Source organism: Chelonoidis abingdonii, chromosome 10, assembly GCF_003597395.2.
Source record: "Chelonoidis abingdonii isolate Lonesome George chromosome 10, CheloAbing_2.0, whole genome shotgun sequence".
Lineage (NCBI taxonomy): Eukaryota > Metazoa > Chordata > Testudines > Testudinidae > Chelonoidis > Chelonoidis abingdonii.
This window is the reverse complement of record NC_133778.1, coordinates 48,893,760-48,916,683: the sequence shown is the minus strand read 5'-3', so window position 1 is coordinate 48,916,683 and position 22,924 is coordinate 48,893,760. Positions and strand designations below refer to the sequence as shown.

Genomic DNA, 22,924 nt, shown 5'->3' with positions numbered 1-22,924 from the left:
ATCTTGTGCAAAGTAGTGGGTTTTTTATATACTTTTGTTTACACTTATGTGTTACCTTTTATTTTTGTAAAGTATATTCCAATTAGTCTATTTATAATTTTTTCTGTATGGTAGTTTCTTGTGCCTTTTAATTTTCCTGAGAGAAAAATGAAACTAAGGGTATGTCTACACTACGGGATTATTCCGATTTTACAGAAACTGGTTTTGTAAAACAGATTGTATAAAGTCGAGTGCACACGGCCACACTAAGCACATTAATTTGGTGGTGTGTGTCCATGTACCAAGGCTAGCCTCGATTTCTGGAGCGTTGCACTGTGGGTAGCTATCCCATAGTTCCCGCAGTCTCCCCTGCCCATTGGAATTCTGGGTTGAGACCCCAATGCATGATGGTGCAAAAACAGTGTCGCGGGTGATTCTGGTAAATGTCGTCACTCAATCCTTCCTCTGTGAAAGCGGCGGCAGACAATCATTTCGCGCCCTTTTTCCCCTGGATTGCCCTGGCACGCCATAGCATGGCAACCATGGAGTCTGTTTTGCCTTTTGTCACTGTCACCGTATGTGTACTGGATGCTGCTGACAGGCAGTACTGCAGTGCTACACAGCAGCATTCATTTGCCTTTGCAAGGTAGCAGAGATGGTTACCATCCATATTGTACCGTCTGCCATTGTAAATTGGTGATGAGATGACCGTCAATCATTTTGTACCATTTTGCAATTGGAAAGATTGGCGATGACGATTATCAATCATTTTGTACCGTCTGCTGCTGTCATGGGTGCTCCTGGCTGGCCTCGCTGAGGTCGGCCAGGGGCGCGCATGGACAAAAATGGGAATGACTCCCCGGGTCATTCCCTTCTTTATGTTTGTCTAAAAATAGAGTCAGTCCTGCCTAGAATATGGGGCAAGTCCACTAGAGAGCCAGAGAGCACAGCCGCTCCGGGTCAGAGCCCCAGAGATCCCGCAGAAATGATGAGCTGCATGCCATTCTAGGGATGCCCCTGCAACAACCCCACCCGTTGCTTCCCTCCTCCCCCACCCTCCTGGCTACCATGTAGCAGTGTCCCCCATTTGTGTGATGAATAATAAAAAATGACTTTTTAAGGAGATAAGAAACACTGACTTTAGTGAGATAAAATGAGGGGGAGGAAGCCTCCCACTGCTATGATAGTCCAGCAGTACAGAATCTTTTCTTTAGACATGAAAGGGGGGGGGCTGATAGAGCTCAGCCTCCAGTTGCTATGATGAGACGGTTACCAGCCATTCTGTACCATCTGCCAGGAATGATTGGGAGTCATTCCCATTTTTACCCAGGCGCCCCTGGCCGACCTCACCAAGGCCAGCCAGGAGCACTCACGGCTGATGAATGACGGTTTTCTACCATTTTGTACCATCTGCCATCAGGAAAGGAAGGGAGGGGATGCTGCTGTTCAGCTGCCGCAGCACCGCGTCTACCAGCAGCATGCAGTAGACATACGGTGACATTGAAAAATGGCAAGAAACGATTTTTTCCCTTTTCTTTCATGGGGGCTCGGTGGGGGGGGTAAATTGACGAGATATACCCTGAACCATCCCGGACAATGTTTTTGACCCTTCAGGCATTGGGAGCTCAGCCAAGAATGCAAATGCTTTTCGAAGACTGCGGGGGACTGTGGGATAGCTGGAGTCCTCAGTCCCCCCTCCCTCCCTCCATGAGCGTCCATTTGATTCTTTGGGCTTTCCGTTACGCTTGTCACGCAGCACTGTGCTGATTGTCTGCTGTGGCCTCTTTCTATCATAGCCTGGAGATTTTTTCAAATGCTTTGTCATTTCGTCTTCTGTAACAGAGCTCTGATAGAACAGATTTGTCTCCCCATACAGCAATCAGATCCAGTTATCTCCCGTACAGTCCATGCTGGAGCTCTTTTTGGATTCTGGGACTGCATGGTCACCCCGTGAGCTGATCAGAGCTCTCCACGCTGGGCAAACAGGAAATGAAATTCAAAAGTTCACGGGGCTTTTCCTGTCTACCTGGCCAGTGCATCCGAGTTCAGATTGCTTTCCAGAGCAGTCACAATGGTGCACTGTGGGATACCGCCCAGAGGCCAATACCGTCGATTTGCGGCCACACTAACCCTAATCCGACATGGCAATACCAATTTCAGCACTACGCCTCTCGTCGGGGAGGAGTACAGAAACTAGTTTAAAGAGCCCTTTATATCGATATAAAGGGCATCGTTGTGTGAACGGGTGCAGGGTTAAATCGGTTTAATGCTGCTAAATTCGGTTTAAACGCATAGTGTAGACCAGGCCTATAAGAGAAGCTTTTTTTGTATATTGGGTCTCGTCTGCAATTATTCCATTATGTACTGTAGAAATTTACTCTTCGTAGCTGATAATGTCTGTGACAATTATACTGTGATGTCTAAGTTTGAAGATTGTTTGTTTGTTTGTTTTTCTTTTTGCAGCTCCTCCCTGTTTAGGCAAATGCAAACTTGTCAAAACAATCTTTTCTTTTCTGTTCACTCTCTTCAGTGCATATGGCAGCTTCCCTTCCTAAAACAAGGAAGGTTAGTCCTGTGGTGTGTTGTATTCTACTTCTTATCAATCTTAGACAGTGAATGTGGATGGAAACCTTCATAGATTTTAAAATCAAAAGATCATAGATTATAACAGAGATGGGCAAAGTTTTTGGCCTGAGGGCCGCATTGGGTTTCTGAAATTGTATGGAGGGTCGGTTAGGGGAGGCTGTTAGAGGAGGTTAGAGTTTAAATTGCACTTCAGAGTTTTTAGTCTCTCTCAAGTGAACTCTGGTGGGTAACAGGCCTGGCTTCTTGCACATCAGTCTGGGTGGAACCCCAGGTCCAACCACTCAAGCTGAATCTGTAGGCTGCAGTCCCTCTGTTTTTCAGCCATGTTAACGCAACAGGCCCAGCTGAGTTTCCCCTCAGGAGTCTGTGACAGTATAAATGTGCAGTGACACAAATAGCTCTTCAAAACAGGGCATTATTTATTCCTTTACCTAAAGGTATGTAGCACACAATAAACCAATAAAGTATCTGTACACCTATTCCCGTCACCTAACCCTTAAACTTTCCTTGTAAACTTTGGTATGTTCAATCTAGTGCAGTTACCTCCATCTCTGGGTTGGAATAAACAGTTTGTCCTACCTGTCTCTGTTTCTCCTTGCTTGTCTGTAAGCTCTCACTAACATGCCCTGGGTGCCCCGCTTCTTCTTAAAACCAGTATCTTTAAAGTTTTAGTATACCCTTTGGTTCTGGGGCAAAATACAACACACCAGACTAGCTGGAGTCAGGCACAGGGTATTCCCCCCGCCCCATTAATGGTTTCCTCATTGTTTCCCAAAGGACTCTTGGTACATCTTGTCATAGCCCCATATCATTGCTATTGTTTCATTTCCTGTTGGTTTCTCCCTTACAGCCTCCTTCATTTTAATGCTGCATTTAGGCACAATAATAGTGCACAGGTAATCTGAGGGGCATATGATATTTATTAAAAAAAAAAAAAAATACTACGTGTAACTGCCTCATTCGCCTCAGGCTAATTTGTAATTATGGCCACCGTATATCCTTTGAACTCAGCCTACCTTTCCTCCCAACATCTTGCAGTATGGTGTGGTTGTATTTCACATTTGATGATACGCAATTGGTGAGATAGTAAGTCACTTGGCTAAAGGTAATTTGCAGTGCCCATCTTCAACTGTAAAATTATTTCTGTATATTTACAGTAAAAGTGCTTAGACTTTGATTAAATATGCCTGATTCTTCTTCAAGTGATTGCTTATGTCATTTCCAAGTAGATGTGTGTGCATCATCAGAAGGATTTTCCTCGAGCGGTACCTGGCGGGTCAGCTGCGGAGCCCTGTGGAATGGCGCCTTCATGCCATCTATATAGGTCCCTGCTGACCCGCCGCCTCTTCAGTTCCTTCTTACCACCTGTGGTGGTCGTTGGAGCAGCTCTGTCTTCTGTTAGCAAGCGATTCCCTAGAGGTCAGTTCCGCACAAGAAAAAGAGGGCTGACAGGGTGCAGTCTCCTACTAGAGCAATGGAGCATACAGGCACCAGTGGGAGGGTGTCCTGCGTTGGGACACCCAACCTTGGGTCCGCCTGTACTGGCACCATCGACTCTGGCCTCTCCAGCAGGTCTTTGAGTTCAGCCCCAGACTCCCTGGTGCAGGAAGATTTGGCGGAGGACTTGGATGCTCCCTCCACAGCAGCCACGTTCGAGGCAGCCAGGGAACTGATTACCATGACGGCACAGTCCCCTGCTCCACCGGCCTGTGCACCAGCACCAGTTCGGCATAGGGGAAGCCTACTATGATGCAGCACCGATCACCTTTGCCAAGGTACTGCTCCCTGGTTTAACTTTCTTTAGTAAACCCAGGAGGCAAGCCTAGCAGTCTCATCAAACAAGGTGCACCTGGCTGCTATTTCTCTTTCCACCCGGGTGCAGCAGGGCAGTCAGTATTTGCTAACACCGCAGTTGGATGCTTCCTTAAAGGGCTAGACAGGTTGTACTCCTAGGTGTGGCAACCGGTCCTTCCATGGGACCTTAACCTGGTCCTCTCAAGGCTGATTGGGATGGGGGGGGACCTTTGGAACATCTAGCAACTTGGTCTCTGCTTAACCTTTCTTTGAAAGTGGCATTTCTCATGGCTATAACTTCAGCCAGAAGAGTGTCTGAGCTCAAAGCTTTAATGTCTGAGCCACCTTACATAGTGTTTTATAAGGACGAGGTGTAGGTACGGCCTCACCCAGCCTTTCTACCTAAAATAGTCTCACGATTTCATGAAAATCAGGACATCTTCCTACCAGTGTTGTTCCCAAAGTCTCATGCTGATGACAGGGAATGCATGCTTCATTCCCTAGATGTTAAACAGGCCCTGGCTTTTTACATTGAGCGTACGAAGCGATTTAGGAAGTTGACGCAACTCTTCATCGCCCATGCTGAAAAAATGAAAGGCCTGCCGATCTCATCCCAACAAATCTCTTCTTGAATCATGGCCTGTATCAGGACATGCTATGACCTGGCCAAGATACCAGCCCCAGCATTGACGGCGCACTCCACAAGAGCGCAAGCTTCATCTGCAGCGTTCCTAGCGGAGTTCCCTGTTCAGGATATCTGCAGGGTGTCAACGTGCTAGTCTATTCACACCTTTACATCATGGTACACCATCACACAGCAGGCTAGAGACAATGCCTCATTTGGTAGAGCAGTGTTGCAATCTGCAACTTGGTGAATTCCGACCCCTTTTCTGGGTACTGCTTGGGAGTCACCTACTTGGAATTGACATGAGCAACCACTAGAAGAAGAAAAAATGGTTACCTACCTTTCGTAACTGTTGTTCTTCGAGATGTGTTGCTCATGGCCATTCCAAGACCCACCTTCCTCCCCTCTGTCAGAGTATCTGGCAAGAAGGAACTGAAGAGATGGCGGGTCGGCAGGGACCTATATACATAGCCATTAAGGCGCTACTCCAGGGGGCTCCACAGCCAATCCGACGGGTACCACTAGGGGAAAGACCCTCTGACAATAGTGCACGCGGTGTGCACACACCTACCTGGAATGGACATGAGCAACACTTCTAGAAGAACAACAGTTACAGAACGTAGGTAACCGTTTTTATCTATATAAATAGTAATAATTGAATATGCTTCCATGTTTTTCTAATCTTCCTTGCAATAAACTCAGTCTTGTGTGTGTGCCGTTAAAATAACCATGGTGACAAAGGTAATGCCAGAAGTGTGAAATCAAGATTTTATTGTGTAATTTAAAGGTAAATTGACTTTGGTTTATTTTTCCTTTCTGTGATAGGTTTTCAGGAAGCAATTTACCAATGGGACTTATCTAGACAATGATTTCAAAAACAGTTTCCTGCCACAAGATCATTTCAGAGAATATACTAGAGAACATGTGTTGTTTCCTGGTTTTTTCCTATGCATGAAGATAGGAAAAAATAAAGACCTTTGCCTCCTGGGTTTACTAAAGAAAGTTAAACCAGACATTGAGACATCACAGAATGTAATATCTTATGAAGTGAACGAAGTAACCTTTTCCCTTTCTTTGGCTTATACTTAATTATAAGACCTCGTACTTCCCTTTTCTTTATGCCCTTTCTCAGGTTGGGTGCTAATAAAGAAGTCATAAAATGAGGAAAATGGACTTTATTTTGTCTCACAGTGCTTCTCACAAGATGTGTCCCTCTCAACTCTGAATTAAGATTGTGATCTTTTCCCTCTTTTTTCCTTTTCTAGATTAGATTTAAGATCTTAATATTTACACCACTGTAATAAGTTTAAACTGTAGTTCTGGTAATCAGTTTGTCTGCCTAGGTGATTTGTGGAAGGCATCTAATATTAAAAACAAACCAAAAAACAAAGCTGATACTCGCTACAGCCTAGGTTTTGTTTTTTCAATTACTTTTATGGAACATGGAAGTGCTTATGGGCATTCTTAGAACACTTTCTAAGGGATAGCAAATAAGTTTCTAATCTTGTTATACTCATTAAATCAGAATCCAACTTTTAGTGACTTCTGTGGTCTGGCAAGAAGTTATATAGGAATGTTCATATAAAACCATATCTATCTCCCCCAATTTAAGGAGAGGATGAGGGAGATGTAATATGTGAAAAGCTGAATTTACCAGAAGTTTTAATTGGAGGAAGATTTAATTTTTGTCCTGAAAGCATTTTAAAGTCATCCGAAATTTAACTTTTCCTTCTCTTATTCCCTTTCATATTTTCTGTTAATTTTTTGTCCCATTTTGCTTGTTTATCTAATGTTCCAGTGTCTCTTTATAGCTGAAAAAGGAGATGTCACTTGATAGGTTTCATTCTTGTTTGTCCTGTCCTCATCTCCTCTTCTGTGCTCCACACACATCTTGGTTGTCTCTTTTCCTCCTCAATTTTCTTATATAGCAAATTTCTTCTCAGTCATCGTTTGTCTCCATGACTTCCCTAAAAGCAGTTCTGCCCTAGTTTTTCTTCTATCTTTTATTTTTTTCTATTTTTCTAATCCCTCAAATCTCCTTCCATTTGTATATTTCTTTCCATCTTTCTGACTTTTTCTCTTCCTCTGTGTCCCCGGAGTGAGGGTTGCACTTATCAAAGTGGTGTATCCACAGGAGTAATAGCTGGAGCATCAGAGAGACTCCAAGTGATCCTTATTTCTATGCCTTGTGCAGGAGCCTAGGAATACAGTGCTTCTGCTGCATGGGATTCCCCTAATATTATGCCCAATGTAATTTACTGATGCATAAAGAGCTTTCATGTAAGTTCACATCTTGTCATGTGCTGATGTCTTTCTCTGTTGTAACTGAAACTCTGTTTCTCACTGAAACTGACTCAAGAATGCGGGCAGCATCCTCCTCTATATTATACCGCTGATATTGTTTGTTAAATAGGGATCATCGAGAGCAGACGTCCTCAAACCGCGGGATGTGGCCGCCCCCAGGAGGTGTGGAGGAATGTTCTGGGGGAGGGGCGGCAGGGCGCAGCTCTGTCCCCACCTCTGCTGCGGCCCTGTCTTATCCTCAACCACAGGCACAGCTCCAGCGTCGACCTCCAGTTCCCGGCCCCACTCCCAGCTGCGGTTGTGCTCCTGGCCATGGCCCCAACCATGGCTCCACTCCTTACTTCATCCCCAACCCCACTCCCGGCCCCAACCATGGCCCCACTCCCAGCCACAGCCCTGGCTCCTGACCACGGCTCTCAAGAGGGGCACAACTGAAAAAGTTCACGGACCACTGATCTAGAGCAATTTCTGAGCCTGAGTAATAATGAAAAAGTATATGTTACAACAAATTGTATCATTTACTTATAATGTAAATTGATGTAAAAGTCTTTCTTTAACATTATTTACCTTTAAATTGAAGCAATAATAGAACTATGATAGATTGTGTTTACTTATATTTTTACTATTAAGCTTTATTTTGAAGACTTGTCAGCACAGGATGCTTTACAAACCAAGACCTGAAAAAAAAATTACTGAAGTTAAAGATAAATGAGAATACCACCTTAAATCATTTTTTCTTTTTTCCTCTGAAGTTAGTAATTTACAACAGAGAAAGACATCAGCACATGATAAGATGTGAACTTAAATGAAAGCTCTTTATGCACCAGTACAACTGTACAGAATTTATAACAGAGATATAACATGAAGTATGTTGTTTTGCAGATGCTCATAAATACAATATTGGCTCAGCAATCATGTACAAAAAGCTATTGAGGCCTTTCGTTCTCATGATTTATGGTAACACAAAAAGCTAGAAAGAGAACAAACCATTCTATTGTGCTTTCCTACCAACACCCAGAACTCCTTTCAAAACCATATGGATCTTCCAGTTTTTATCACAACTGTCAGTATTTTCTAGGTGAGGAATGTGGGACTGATGCCAAGTGTTGATTCTGATCCCCATCGTAGTAATGCCTGTGTATTACTGCACAAGCCATTTTGATTCCCTCTTCATTCTTCCTCTGCCTCTCCTCAAATAGTGAAGGTTATTGTTGTCAGTTGAAATGGTCTAGTACAGTCCATTCATATTACATAGATGGCACCCCTTGTCTTGTTCTGAGACAAAAAGAAAGTAAAGTTAAAGATTAAAATGGTCGTTAGAGACAAATGTACAATAATTTAAATGTAGTGTCCTATCCATGCAAACTTATTATTCAAGACTGTTAATAATATTGATCTCTCATACTCAGTCATCCAGACAATGTTGAAAGAACTGTAGGAGGGAGATATTTCAACATCCATATCTTATCCTATATTCTCTGCAACATTCATGTTGAAATGGTTAGATGTAATAGCACTTCATGTCAATTCTACTTATAACGTGGTCATAATAGTTGCTATAGTGAATTGATTGCAATGTCATAATAATCCAGATGTTTCTGACCTAAAAATGTTCTTCCATCAAGTAATTGTGTTGATTGACTAACCAATCCTATGAATTTGTCAGCAGTTAGTGAAGTGTTAATTGTTTTTTAATCTATAATTTGAAAGATGTTGAACACCTCCTGCTCATAGAGGCAAATTAGAGAGTACATTTTGTAATGTGGATTTTCTTTTATGGTTGCTTGCACAATTATTGAGGCATTTTGATATTTTGTTTAGATCTATGTGCCAGTAAAACTCAACATGTTTCCTTTTGGCTTCATAACTTTAGGCACAAATAAACTATGCTTGTGTTTTCAGAGCTGTCATTTGAAGCACGTTGTAATAGCAGTTGCTTTCGTACCTCATCTGTTTTTCATCCTGAATACCACCAGTTTAACATACCTGGTTAGTCCTTTACCAGGGTTTGGGAGAAGTTTCATGACCTTTAGCTGTCACATAAAATTTTGATTTTTTTTTTAAAGCAAATTAAAATATTCTAGCATTCCCTTCTCGTCTCTCTCATCTCAACCTCCAGGCCCAAACTTTGGCTCACTCCAGAGATGTACTTCTTATCGATGCTGCTGTGCTAGTAAATGCCTCTGAAAGAAAATCTTTTGACCGGGTGGACTTTCTCAACTATGAACTTTTTCTCTCCTGTAGTTATTCTATATTCCTTACTAAACAGCATTTATGCAGACTTAGAGTCCCCTATCCACAATCCTAGCCTCTTACTCTTACCTCATTCTTAACTCTTACCTGACCTCTGCTTCTTGGGGCTCTATCTCTGGTTCCCCTGTCTGGGTGATCTCACACAGTTATGTCTCATTTCAGAGTAGCAGCCGTGTTAGTCTGTATCCACAAAAAGAACAGGAGTACTTGTGGTACCTTAGATACTAACAAATTTATTTGAGCATAAGCTTTTGTGGGCTACAGCCCACTTCATCGGATGCATGCAGTGGAAAATACAATAGGAAGGAAGATATATATATATACACACAGAGAACATGAAACAATGCGTGTTACCATACACACTCTAAGAAGAGTGATCAGTTAAGGTGACCTATTACCAGCAGGAGAGAGAGAACTTTTTGTAGTGGTAATCAAAATGGTTCATTTACAGCAGTTGACAAGAAGATGTGAGGAACAGTGGGGGGGAAATAAACATGGGGAAATAGTGTACTTTGTGTAATGACCCATCCACTCCCAGTCTTTATTCAAGCCTAATTTAATGATGTCTATTTGGCAAATTAATTCCAATTCAACAGTCTCTCATTGGAATCTGTTTTTGAATTTAATTTATTGTAATATTGCGACTTTTAGGTTCGTAGAGCAATGTCCCTCTGCCATGTACATTGGCCAAACTGGACAGTCTCTACGTAAAAAAATAAATGGACACAAATCAGATATCAAGAATTATAACATTCAAAGAGCAGTCGGAGAACATTCAGTCACCCTGGTCACTCAATTACAGACCTAAAAGTCACAATATTACAACAAAAAAACTTCAAAAAACAGACTCCAATGAGAGATTATTGAATTGGAATTAACCTTTCACAAAACCAATCTTCAATAAAGTAGACAATCTGATAATAGCACAGAAAAAAGTGTTGCTTCAGACATGACACCAAGATGGTCAGGTCCTTCCAAACCAAGGATCTAGCTAGTGCAGTAAAATAGGCAGGCGGGGTCCTTGTCTCATGAGTATGCTGCTTCTGTAGTAATACCAGTATCCAGTTGGAGATCATTATTTGACGTTTATACATTTTAAACAAATTAAAGTATAAGACAAAATAAATAAAGTGATTAAAATAGCATGTCAAAATACCTTAAAGATTTTACCAGGCTACCTTTAAAAAAAACAAAAAAACAAAGATCAAATATCACCTACTATATTTCCAAATAACCTGTAGCCTTACACGACATAGGTCCAAATCTATATATATTTTCAGAATATTCATAGGATCCTAAGATTGCCTTTTCAGAGAGAGTCTTCAGTTATGGCTTGAGATACCAGAAGTAAGAGAAACAAGATTATTGAAGTACTGAACAAATAAATTAATTTAAAAATGTAATGGCACTGGCAATATAGCCGACATTATGCACTTAGCCAAAGTCAGGGTCATTGATTTTCAGATTATTTTCTTTGGGAGGATCTTGTATAGGATACCAGGGGTAACCCACAGTGTTTGAAAAATGCCAAGAGTTTTTCTTTTGTTTTATTTTAAATTTCTTACTAGAGAGCTAACATTGATGGTTTAATGTTCCTTTTTCAGGCTGATACTTCTAATAAATCAGCACCCCTTTGATGCTATGTATTTAATGTAGTTCTCGGAAAGAGCCTAAGTCATGCTGCATTTAAACAAATGAACCATCTTCAAAATAGTTGAGAAGTCTACATTGCTGAGAAGTTTTATTTCATTATCAAACCCTTTAACATTTTATGACCAGCCTGTTATTTTGTAATGTATGCCATTACAGTAAATGTTTGAAATATCCTTATCTCTTAAAGATTTCATAGTGAATTGAAAGAGTAGGTTTAAAAATAGATACATATTAGACTTTTATTTTCAGGATTCAAATTGGAACTCTTTGAAGATGTAAACAACTACATGCATTTCTTTTGAAAAGAGTGAAAATCACACTCTCACCTTTGTTCTGTCACATTGAATAGAAACCTACTGTATGTTAATCCACATTTCTTCAACGTGTCAACATTATCATAGTGACTTTCATCACCTTTATTTTCAATTTATCTGAAAAATTCTTGAAAGACAAACCAGTTTTGATTCCACAAGATCACGTTCTGGAATCCACTATCACATAATCATATGAAACATAATTTCCTTTGATACTTGTTGAGAGAGATGACTCTTTATGGTTCCTTGTATTAGAACTGAAGAATTTTTAAGCATTGAGAACATTTATTTTAAAATACCTTTCCTAGATCATAGGAATTGCCATGTCACAGCTGATCCTTTGTCCATTTAGTCAGATATCTGGTCTCTGACAGTATCTGTGAATACAGAGGAAAATGTTTAAAAACCCCAATTCTCTCAATTAGAGAATAACAAGCCAATTATGGAAAATTTTGCCTTAATCTTAATTATTAAAAATATTATGAATAATATTTTTAGTGAGAGCAATGTGATTAAATTTGCCTCAATGTTTTTGAAAATTTTGGTTTAACACTTTGTGATACAACGATTCGAAGGTCTGGTTCTAAGTTCAGTTTATTTCGCACTTTGATTTTAATGGCTGTCGTAGCTGAAAAAGATGCCTCACAAAGATACATAGATCCAAATGAAAGAAATGCATCGTTGGCTGTGCTTACTAAATTGTGATACTCATTTTCAATCCCATCCCCCAATTATGCAAAGGTTTTTCTTGAAATTCGGCTAGTAAATTTCCATCTTCCCTGATGTCAATCAGTTGTTCTTGCAAAAAGGCGTGGCATTTTTATATTTTTAACAAATGGGTTCAAAACCCACTGAAACTGTTTGTTTGGAAGATTTTTAAACAGGTTAGAAAATTCTGTTTCCAAGTTTTTTAAGCGTGCATATATAGGTGACACACATCATTTTTGGCAACAAAATCACATGATTGAGACATTTCCAAACATCCGTTTTCAAAATTCTCTCTCGATAGCACGAGTTTCTTTCGAAAAGCTGTTACTTTTTCACTCATTCTTAAAACATCACCTTTACCTTGAAGGGACAGATTAAGTGTGTTTATTTTTTTGAAAATATCTGCTAGGTTGCATACTACTGACAGCCACTTGTCCCCACAGAAGAGGTCAGCAAATTTGGAACACTTGTCTTTTTTGTAAAAGAAAAATGTGTAACTCATCTTTAAGTGAGACAACTCTTTTTTTAAGCACTTTGCATGAGATAACCAGCGAACCTCTGTGTAGTACAAAAGATTTTCTTGGTCACTTCTCATCTCATTACAAAGTATTGTAAAGATTCTGCTATTTAAAGGTCTTGTTTTTATAAAATTAACCACATCGATGACATCCTGTGGCACTTTGTGCACTTCTGGCTCCAACTTCTTTGCTGCAATAGCTTGCCTATGAATGGTACAGTGAATGAATTTCACGTGTGGTGCTATCTCTGTAACCTTGTCCTGGAATCCTTTCTTTATTCCAGTCAAAGCAGCTGCTCCGTAAGTGGTTACACTTACACATTTTTTCCATAAAACATTGTTTTTATTAAAGAAGCCATTTACTGTTGAGAATATATCTTCTCCAGTACATCTTTCCTTTAGTGGCTCACAAAAAAGTAGTTCTTCATGTATTTCATTATTGAAACAGAATCTAGCAAATACCACTACCTTCTCAAAGATTCCTGAAGTTCGATGGGCATCCGGCTGTATAGCATACCTCCCACACTGTGTAATTTGTTCTAATACTTGTTTCTTCAAATCTTCAGCAATGTTTTTTATGCGTCTTCCAACAGTATTTGCAGATAAAGGAATACATTTTAATTTGTTGTTATATTGTTTTCCATGTATTATTTCATCCATTTTTGTCGCAGCAGGAAGAACAAGTGTTTCCCCATTGGTATGTGGCTTTTTGTCTTTCGCTATTAAGAAAGAAATCTCAAAAGAGGCTTCTAAACATTTATCATTAAGTTTAGTGGAATTTTGTAAAGTACTGGATTGAGTATCACATGAAAAATTATAGAGGTTTGTCTTCACATTCTGGATGCTTAGTTTTTCAATGTCTTGGTAATCGTGATGGCTTCATACTATCATTAGCTAATATCTCAAGGCACAATATACACTTAGGGCGAGGTTCATCATTAACGATAGTGGATGTAAATCTATATTTTAAATAGTCTTCTTGATAATATCAAATTTTTTTGGCCTTCTTGTCAGAACTGATTAGATCATCATTGTTTTACCTCATAACGTGGCTAACGAAGAGCTCAAACTAGGAGTAGAACTGTCAGCTCTGCCATTTTCTTGTTGTTTGCTTGTGTTCCCATTATTAGTATTATCTTCGATCCGCGGTTTCTTTGCAGGAATCCTTTTAAGCCACTTGTCCATTTTGTGTGGGTTAGTTTAGTTAAAACTATATAATATAATCTGTAAATCCACTTAACTGGGCACATGTAAACTGCAGTACATCTCAATACGCTGAAAGTGAATGAATGAGTGAGGGCACCACTGTGTTGTGGAACTCCCACTGTTCCCTCAGGATACCTCGCATGGCTAGCTCCAGGCACCAGTGTAGGAAGCACATGCCTGGGGCGGCACACTGTAAGAGGCAGCTTTCCAGCCAATCTTAGGCCTTAGCTACACTGGCGCTTTACAGCGCTGCAACTTTCTCGCTCAGGAGTATGAAAAAAACACACCCCTGAGCGCTGCAAAATACAGCGCTGTAAAGCGCCAGTGTAAACAGTGCCGCAGCACTGGGAGCGTGGCTCCCAGCACTGCAAGCTAAACCCCATCAGGATGTGGAGTACGTGCAACGCTGGGAGAGCTCTCCCAGCGCTGGCGCTGTGACCACACTCGCACTTCAAAGCGCTGCCCTTTTTATTCTTTTTCTTCTTTTTTCTTCCTTTCTCCCCTCCTGCCGCACTGCCTTTTTGCTCCGGCAGTGCTCCTCCTGCTGTGCCCTCCTAATGGATTGCACACCCCACTTTGGAGACCACTGCACTAAAGTTACAGATCTTTGCAAAATAATGAAAGTCCTGAGCTCCACCCACTGCCTGATCCAGGCTCCTAAGACTGATCTCCCTCTTCTTTGAATCTGCATTCTTGTTAGCTTTACTGGCTAGGCATAGTTCCTCCTTCCTGCCTTCTGTCTCTCCAGCCCAGTCATCTTGCATGTGCCAATGGATTTGTCCTCCACCCTTCTGTCCCGAGAAGCACTTTTCCTTAAATATAGTGTCCAGGTCGAGGAAGCTCCAGCCCTTTCTTCCTGTCAGACTTGTGTGTAGGGAGTAGATTGTTTCATGGTTATGGGCTGGTAACTGAAGGACAATTAGAGTCAGTGTCCTCAATTATTGTCTTGATGATGACTTCTGAGATCATCCTTCAACGAGATGTCAAGCACCTTTCTTGGGCAGGGTGGCTTTCTGGAACACATCATAATAACCTTGCCTTGTCCAAGGTTCAACATGGGTTTAGCACTACAACATGAAGATCGCAGAAGTTTGACCTAGACATATCCCACTCTGTCACAGAGGTGTCTGCATCTTGGTTGCCAGCCTCATGAATGTCTGGATGCCCAACATTTCAGAAACCATATTCATATTGTGGCAAATTGCCGGTACTGTTACGCTGGGTCTCGCACTTTCTCTTCTTTGAGGAAGGTTCAGGGCGCCATTGCTTGCCTCTGAATCAGTATTTTAATTACCCCACTAGTGTCCTTGAGGGGAGTGGAGAGGGAGGGACCTGGGCCCACCCTTCTCTCCAGGACCCAACCCAGGGGCCCTGAGGTTTGTGGTGAACCACTTGAACTAGCGGTTCCTTCCCCTGGGCTACTTCCCTCTCCTTCCCTTCAGCTTGTGAAGGGGCTTCTTGCCCTCTTTCTACATAAACCAGTTGCCCCTTACCTAGGGTTTTTTTTGATTTCTCAGCTCTCCCCCGCACTCCTCCAAACTTTCCTTTTGGTCTCTCTTCAAAACTGTGCTCTGTTCCAACTCCTTCAAAATGCTCTCTGCTCCAACCAAACCTTCCTGCTCCAACTCCCACACTGTCTGACTGAAGCAGGGGTTTTTATCACATGACTGGCTTCAGGTGCTCTAGTTAATCTATAGCAAACCTTCTTCCCCTTGCAGGGAATAAGGCTCCCTGCTAACACTCTCCTGCTGCTCTCTGGCCATGCTGTATCACAATATGTAAAAAAATGTCCCTCTTATTTGACACTCTATTACATATTTAAACCTCATCTGCATTTGTCTCTGGTTTTGAAAAACTAAGATAATGAAAGCAAAGCATCCAATATTTTGGGAGAAATCATGTTTATTGAATGTAAAATATTCATTGACATCTTGAAGCCATTCAGCAACCATCTTAAATGAAATTAATCTAATAGGGTTGCTGGCATCTTGTAAAATTCATTTACTGGAAGCAAAATCACTTCTGAAGGAATGAAAACATATTACTTGAAACTTGTTATTCAAAATATATATACAGAGATTACTTTCTCTTGAAAATACAAAACAGTAAAACTGGTTCGAGAAGAGGAACTAGTGATTGTCTCGCCATCTAATATCTGCACGATAAAACAGAATACATTTGGGTTTAGGTATAATTATAGACGTTTGTTTATGTCAGAATGGATACCCTCTTGTAGATGTGAGCACCCTCTCTACTTTGATTGTCACTTAATCGAGCCATGTTAATAGCAAGTTTAGAGGAGGTCATTCTGTACTTTTTCAGCAGGAGAGAATATTGTTATAACAATAACTGATCACATGAGTGAAAAATGAGGGCAAAAATGATAGATCTGCAGAATAAAATTCTTATGCTACTCAAAACTGGAAGTATAAGCTTGTCATGCAAACAGAATTTAAAAAAAAATTGATGTAATGATGGAATTATTTGAAGGAATAGTGTAAGGATGAAATTACACACACCTTTTCTTTATGTATTAAAGTCAATGTAATTCTTACATAAGATAGATTTCCCAAACTATAAGTTTTACTGCTCAATTTTCTTGTTAAAATACTGTAATCAACACTAGTAACACATCTTTTGTGAAGCACCATTCAATGACAAAACCACTTGTGCACTCAGAGGAAAATAAACATCATAAGGAAAGTTGTTCAAGGATTGTTTCAGATTTTTCATTGATTTATGGTAGGCAGTATGGTTCTGACCTGAAATGTATCTAAAAATATAGTCATAGGTTTCCATGTTTGCCGTGTGTCAATGATTCTTACCAAATGTAAAAGTTTACATGTAAACATAGTTTTTTGAACTCTGTTCTGCATTCCCAAATTGGGATCTGAAAGTAAAGCTGGATTCTTTCCTTTAGACATTATCATTCATAATAATAAAGGTTATTCAAGCCACATTAGGTTCTTAGAGGCACTTGAGTAGGCTCATCTTACTCAACTGATTTTTATGTGCGTAAATGACTTTGTAAACATTTATGTTGGTGATGCAAAAGTAGGAATGCAATTCAGACAGCCTTTTAATTGTGTTGGTCCTGTAGAGATAAAGGAGTTAACAAATAAAAACTTATTTTGCACTGTAATCTGCTGATTGACACGCACAGAGAATAAGACTATGTCTACACCAGAGACCTTACAACTGTACGCCTGCAGCTGGTCTGCTGTAAGGGGTCCCATGTAGCTGCTCTTTGCCAACAGGAGAGGGCTCTGCTGTCAACATGATTAAATCACCCTCAACATACAGCAGTAGCTGTGTCATTGGGAGAGCATCTCCCAGCAACGTAGCGCTGTCCACACCAGAGCTTCTGTTGATGAAACTTATGCTGGTTGGGGGGGTATTTTTTCACACCCCGACTAACAAAAGTTTTACCAACAAAAGTGCTAGTGTAGATATTGATTAAGTTAGAAGGTGCCATTTTCTCAGTCACTTCAGAGTAGAATCACATCTTAAATAATATGCTGCATAGTTGTGAGATATGAATCTGCATTTTGCATCAGAATAGGCAGGGGAAGTATAACAAACCTCAGAATTTTATACCACTTTCAGAAATGTAAGAAACTAGCTTGAAGAGCTTCTCACGTGTAAGGTGCAGATAAATTGTGCAGGATTAGTTGGTACTGACATACCAATGGAACTGTGCCTCTCCTATTATATGACATCTAAGTTCTTTGTAACAGGTGGTGTATAAGACAATAACAAAGTACTAGTAAAGTACTGTCAGTTATATAAGCAACATTAGCTTTAACTAATTGAACTCTGCTTTCAGATGTGCCAACTACAGATGTAAGCAAACCCAGAGTGTCCGACAGTGTCCGTATCAATACTTACCAGGTTAGAACAGAACCAGAACAGGGGAACCTCTACTCACCAGAACAGACATCTCTCCATGAAAGTGAGGGTCTGTTGTACTCATTTTAAATACTGGAAGTTTATTTCTTTATTGATTGTGTCAGAATTGTGTAATAGCTTTTTTTCTCATACTGGTTTCATATCTGCAGGGTCAGTAGGTAACTCAAGAAGTTCAACACAAATGAATTCTTATTCTGACAGTGGTTATCAGGAAGTAAGCAGTTTCCATAACAGCCAGAACTTGGGCAAGGCAGAAAATAGACAGCAGCATTCACTTACTGGAACCACAAGTAATCATTTGGTGAGAAACGCACGGGCTGAAGGACAAACTTTAGTTCAGGTACGCAACATAGCAAATGCTTTTTTCAAATTAGTTGTTGCTCTGAAATACATTTTGAACACAAATATATGGCTAGTTCTAGATTTTTTATTATGGGCAAGAATTAACAAAGTTCCTTTGAAATATTTCAAATTAATGAAATAGTAACATTTTTTCTGGGTAAATAGTAGTCTAAGTGGTAGACCTCCAGAAGAGTATTTACTAAAATTATTATGCATCCAGTGTTGGTAATTCATTGTAACTGAAACCTGATAAACTCTTCTATGTACAATAGGCAAAAGAATACATTATTTGTATCCCATCTCAATAAAGCCACAGTTGAAGCAACTTAACTTTAGAGAAGACAAAAATCTTTAATCATTGATTTATGCCTGTGTATAACTCTTATGTTAAAGACAGGCAATGTTTGTTTTATCTCCTTCTGCTACCTTTTGTTTTTTCAGCTATTTCTTGAATCACAGACTGGTACCAGTCTACTTTCTTTCTGTTTTATCTCTTTTATAATAGAACTAGGTATATAACTACAGATAGGATTCAACACTAATTAGTTATTAGATCTGGGGGTGAGAAGGTGTTAGTATGTTAACAAAAAAAGAAGCAGAAGCACTCAGAAGTACAGAATGGAGGGATATTAGTCTTCAGACTTTGATTTGATATTATGGAATATTCTAGATGGAGAAGAGGTGGAGAATAAGTGAAGAATTCAACTAATGTATTTTCCCAGGGAGAAAGACATAATATAAAGGAAATGTAAGAAGCAGAGAATCTGAAAATTTACTGTAAATTTTAATCCTTACTTGTGTGGTCAGTTTTATACTGTATTGAATGATGTGCTTTTTCCGATGGCTTTTCTGTTTCAATAAAAAATTAAAATAATCACAGAGCCAAAATATTTGAAATTAATAAAACTCATTTTGTTTTTCTTCCTAAATAGCCCTCCGTAAATATTACTGCCAACCGAGCGATGAGACGTGTTAGTTCCGTTCCATCCAGAGCACAGTCTCCTTCTTATGTTATCAGCACAGGTGTTTCTCCTTCCAGAGGGTCACTGAGAACTTCTGTAGGAAGTGGTTATGGTTCTCCATCAGTTACTGATTCACGACCCCTTACTTCTAGTGCATATTCATCCACTACATTACCTGTACAGCGAGCAACATCTCCCTATACAACACAGAGACCTGCTTCACCAGCAGCTGTACGGCGGATCAGTTCAGTCACATCTAGGCAGGCAGCTAACCCCAGTGGAGGAACTTCTCAATACCAAGCATCTGTCAGAGTGGGCTCACCTCTTGCCCTAACTGATGCACAGACAAGAGTAGCTTCTCCTTCCCAAGCCCAGATGGGATCTTCTTCCCCAAAACGCTCTGGCATGACTGCAGTTCCACAGCATTTGGGAACAACATTACAAAGAACAATTCATGACATTGAACAGTATGGACAGCAATATGATATCTATGAGAGAATGGTACCACCACGTCCAGATAGCCTTACAGGTTAGTAAAAAGGTAAAGACACTGCTTAAAACTTTGTGCACACTTTCATGTGTAGAAAATCAGTAATGCAATTATAAATATACAAATTAAACACTGTGGTGTAAAAAAAACAATGATTTTAGGTTCTTCAGACAAGTTATAATTGCTGATGTATCAATGATGTATTGCATTCATATTTGTGGCCATGGAAGTTTGTAGCAAATGCCGTATTTTCTCTCAGTTCAACAGATTATGATAGGGATGTACAACATACCATGCTTTCTGAACTTTTATTTTCAAAACTTGGATGAAGTTGCAAGATTCTTCCAAAAAATATGGACTGTATTAGAAGTCAAGTTCTAAATTCATATAGAGCTTATAAACAAAGTTACAAGTGGTGCAGGTAAACTTACATTAAACCTAATTTTGTTTTAAGTCATTTAAATTAGCTCCTGGATCTCAAAACACTTCACAACAAATTAAGTATTAGCATTATGATGAAGTTGTAGGCAAATGGAGCAGCTGTTTGTGTATACATAGTTCATATACAGCCTCGAGAAGTAGAACCTGTTTATTTGAGAATGTTACTCCTGAGGGCATTCTGTGCCAAAAATTTAAAAATTCTGCACATAATATTTTAAAATTCTGCAAAATTCTACAAGTTTTATTTGTCAATAAATAAATGCAGAGGCTCCAGCATGGCAATGGGGAACACAGGCCACTGGCTTTATGAAGATGCAAGATTACCCTGCGGCCTTCCCCCCCCTCCCCCGGGACATGAATTCAGTGGTGAGACTGCAACCAATCCTGATGCACCACAAGGCCTGGGCCAGGTGTGGGGCAGGCAGGATCCAAGTGTGGAGGGACTCTGTGTGGGGGTGTAATGAACTAGGAATGTTCTTAATGTTTTCTCTGAATACTGTGTTGGTGCCTCAGTGTCCCCATGGCAGTTCTTAAGTATCTGGCAGAGCAAAGGGCCAGTGCACCTAAATGCCTGACCCTCTGTCTCCTAGCAACTAATGGCTGGGCCCTCTCTGCAAAGCTGCCAGCTGAAGGTGTGGAGACAAAGATCAGGCTGACCCTCTGACCCGCGGAAGCAGCTGAGCAGAGAGAGGGGCATTGGGAGGGGGGTTGTTGAGTCTGGACTGGCTGAGGGACGAGGTAAGTGCAGACCGGGGGTTTGCTCACTGACCCGGAATGAGCCACCAGCCGAGGGTCCGGTTCGCTGTACCTACAAGCTCAGTTTTTAGATCCCTGTTCTGTCATCGAATAAACACTGTTATCTTTGGCTGGCTAAGATCACGTACTGACCTGCAAAGTGGGGGTGGCGACCCTGATGGCTTCCCAGGACCCGCCTGTAGTGGGCTCGTCTTGGGAACGCACACAGGGGCAGAGGAATTGCTGATGCTCCAAGGAGAGACCAGGAGGTGAAGACATGTGGCTTCTTGCCCTGACAGGGATGAGGAGCTCCTCAAAGTCCTGATGGCTTTGTGGGGAGTTTGTTCCAGGCATGCCTGGTGACTCCGTACAGGTGCGGATCCAGGTCAGTGGAGAGTGAGGGTTCTGTGGCGACCGTCCTATACAGTGGCTCATGTGGGAGTCTAGACTGTGGGGATTGGTATGCACAGAGGCCTCGGTTGGAGGAGTTCATGTGCAGGGAAATGCGACTTCTTCAGGGGCTTTCCCAAGTGAAAATGGTGGGGGCTCCGCAGGAGGGGTACTAGTTTGGGGACTTCCGCAGGCGGACTGGGGCTGGGAGTGATGCTTGGATGGATAGAGGTCTGGATGAAGCTAGTTGGAGTCTGGATGAGGGCTCCTAATTATGGGGGCTCAGGCTTGTCAGGTGGGGGATTGGAGTGCAGGGAGCTCAAGTGGGCGTGGTGCAGGATCGGGGGGTCTGCGGTGTGCAGGGGGACTCCACATTGACGGAGATTTGCAAGGTCAATGGCATGGGTTTAGGATCGCAATTGATGAGAGCTAGGCGGGTACGGTTCTGGTATGAAGGTCGGCTTCGGCAGGTGGTTCTGGGTACTGGGAGATCCAGATGCATGAGAGGTTGAGGTAGATGGGGAACAGCATCCCACATACTGTGACCCTTTCCCTTGCATCGGCTAGGACCGTCGATGGGAGTGCCGGCATTACCCCTCTGTGGCTGTCCCAGGTGCCTGAAATGACGAACCTGCGCGCAAGGGGGTGCGTCGAGACTAGTGCATTATGCTGATCTTCGTTCTTTCTCTGTCGAGCTTTCTCAACGGCTTGTGCGGAGGGTTCGGCCGGGTGGTTCGGGAGAGGGACAGGCTGGCGGGGGGGGGGGTCGGGGGATGGGGGGTTGGTGGCTCGTGCAGGGGAAGCAAAGAACCTGCAAGAGGACAGAATTCTAGGCATGCACAAAATGTGCAGACATTCCCCCAGGCGTTTAGAAGTGTAATGTGTCTGTTGAGTGTACTTTAGTTAGTTTAGACGTTTGAAGTCTTTTATTCTTACGTGTATTACCCTTCTTGTCTTTAATTTTCATCTAAAAGAGCCACTTGATGTCTTGGTTGCAGTGACAACATGTGTATTTCACTTGAATGCATGATTAAAGGCTTGGTTTTAATTTTTCTTTCATGTGTTATCCAGGCCACTCCCCAATCTTGTTCCCTCTGCCACCGCAGGAATTGGCTACCTGCTTCCCCTTCCTTTTCATAGGATTAATACATAACCTGCCAACTGATGAGGCAAAAATCAGTATTTAGCATGTGACCTGGAAGATTATGCAGTCAATATTAATACATTTAGTGAATTTGATAACCTATAGTGGACAGTATCCTTATAGTAATAATACTTTAGCATTATCTTGTACTTACATTTTTCAAGTTACTGTACAAATATTAATGTTTTAGTTTTGTACTTGAGCGAATTACCACCATGAACACATTGATTCCATGGGCATGCACAGCCTTAGGAAAAAGATTAATTGAGAAATTGACAATCGAAACATTTAGGAACCAGATTTGTATATTTTATTTTGTTGTTCTGTTGAGAACAGCAAGTAAGCAACAGCTCTAGTCTAGTGCAATACCGTTTATCTTATAACCTCCACTTAAAGGATTTCCAACGCATTTGTATTTGAAACTGAAATATTCTATGCTTTGTCTCTTCCAAGTTAAATTATTTTTAAAAAGTTTGAATAAACTCCTTTCAGCAGTTATGAAAAGATGATGACATACACTTTTCCCATATTAAATTAGTTCTTTAGTGTTTTTTCAGGGGGAATTAAAAGTA

At 41.0% G+C, this 22,924-nt stretch overlaps 1 protein-coding gene across 6 annotated transcripts in view; it reads left to right on the top strand.

The window, feature by feature from the left end:
• Positions 1 to 22,924, top strand: part of PKP4 (plakophilin 4) — a 238,895-nt gene that overhangs the window by 109,715 nt on the left and 106,256 nt on the right. For 3 of the 6 annotated variants that reach the window (XM_075070213.1, XM_075070215.1, XM_075070217.1), the window contains 3 exons: positions 17,766 to 17,897; positions 17,998 to 18,188; positions 19,123 to 19,681. In XM_075070213.1, coding sequence (XP_074926314.1) covers positions 17,766 to 17,897; positions 17,998 to 18,188; positions 19,123 to 19,681 — 882 coding nt within the window. The remainder of the gene's footprint in view (positions 1 to 17,765; positions 17,898 to 17,997; positions 18,189 to 19,122; positions 19,682 to 22,924) is intronic. The other 3 variants (XM_075070216.1, XM_075070218.1, XM_075070214.1) reach the window with 2 other exon arrangements.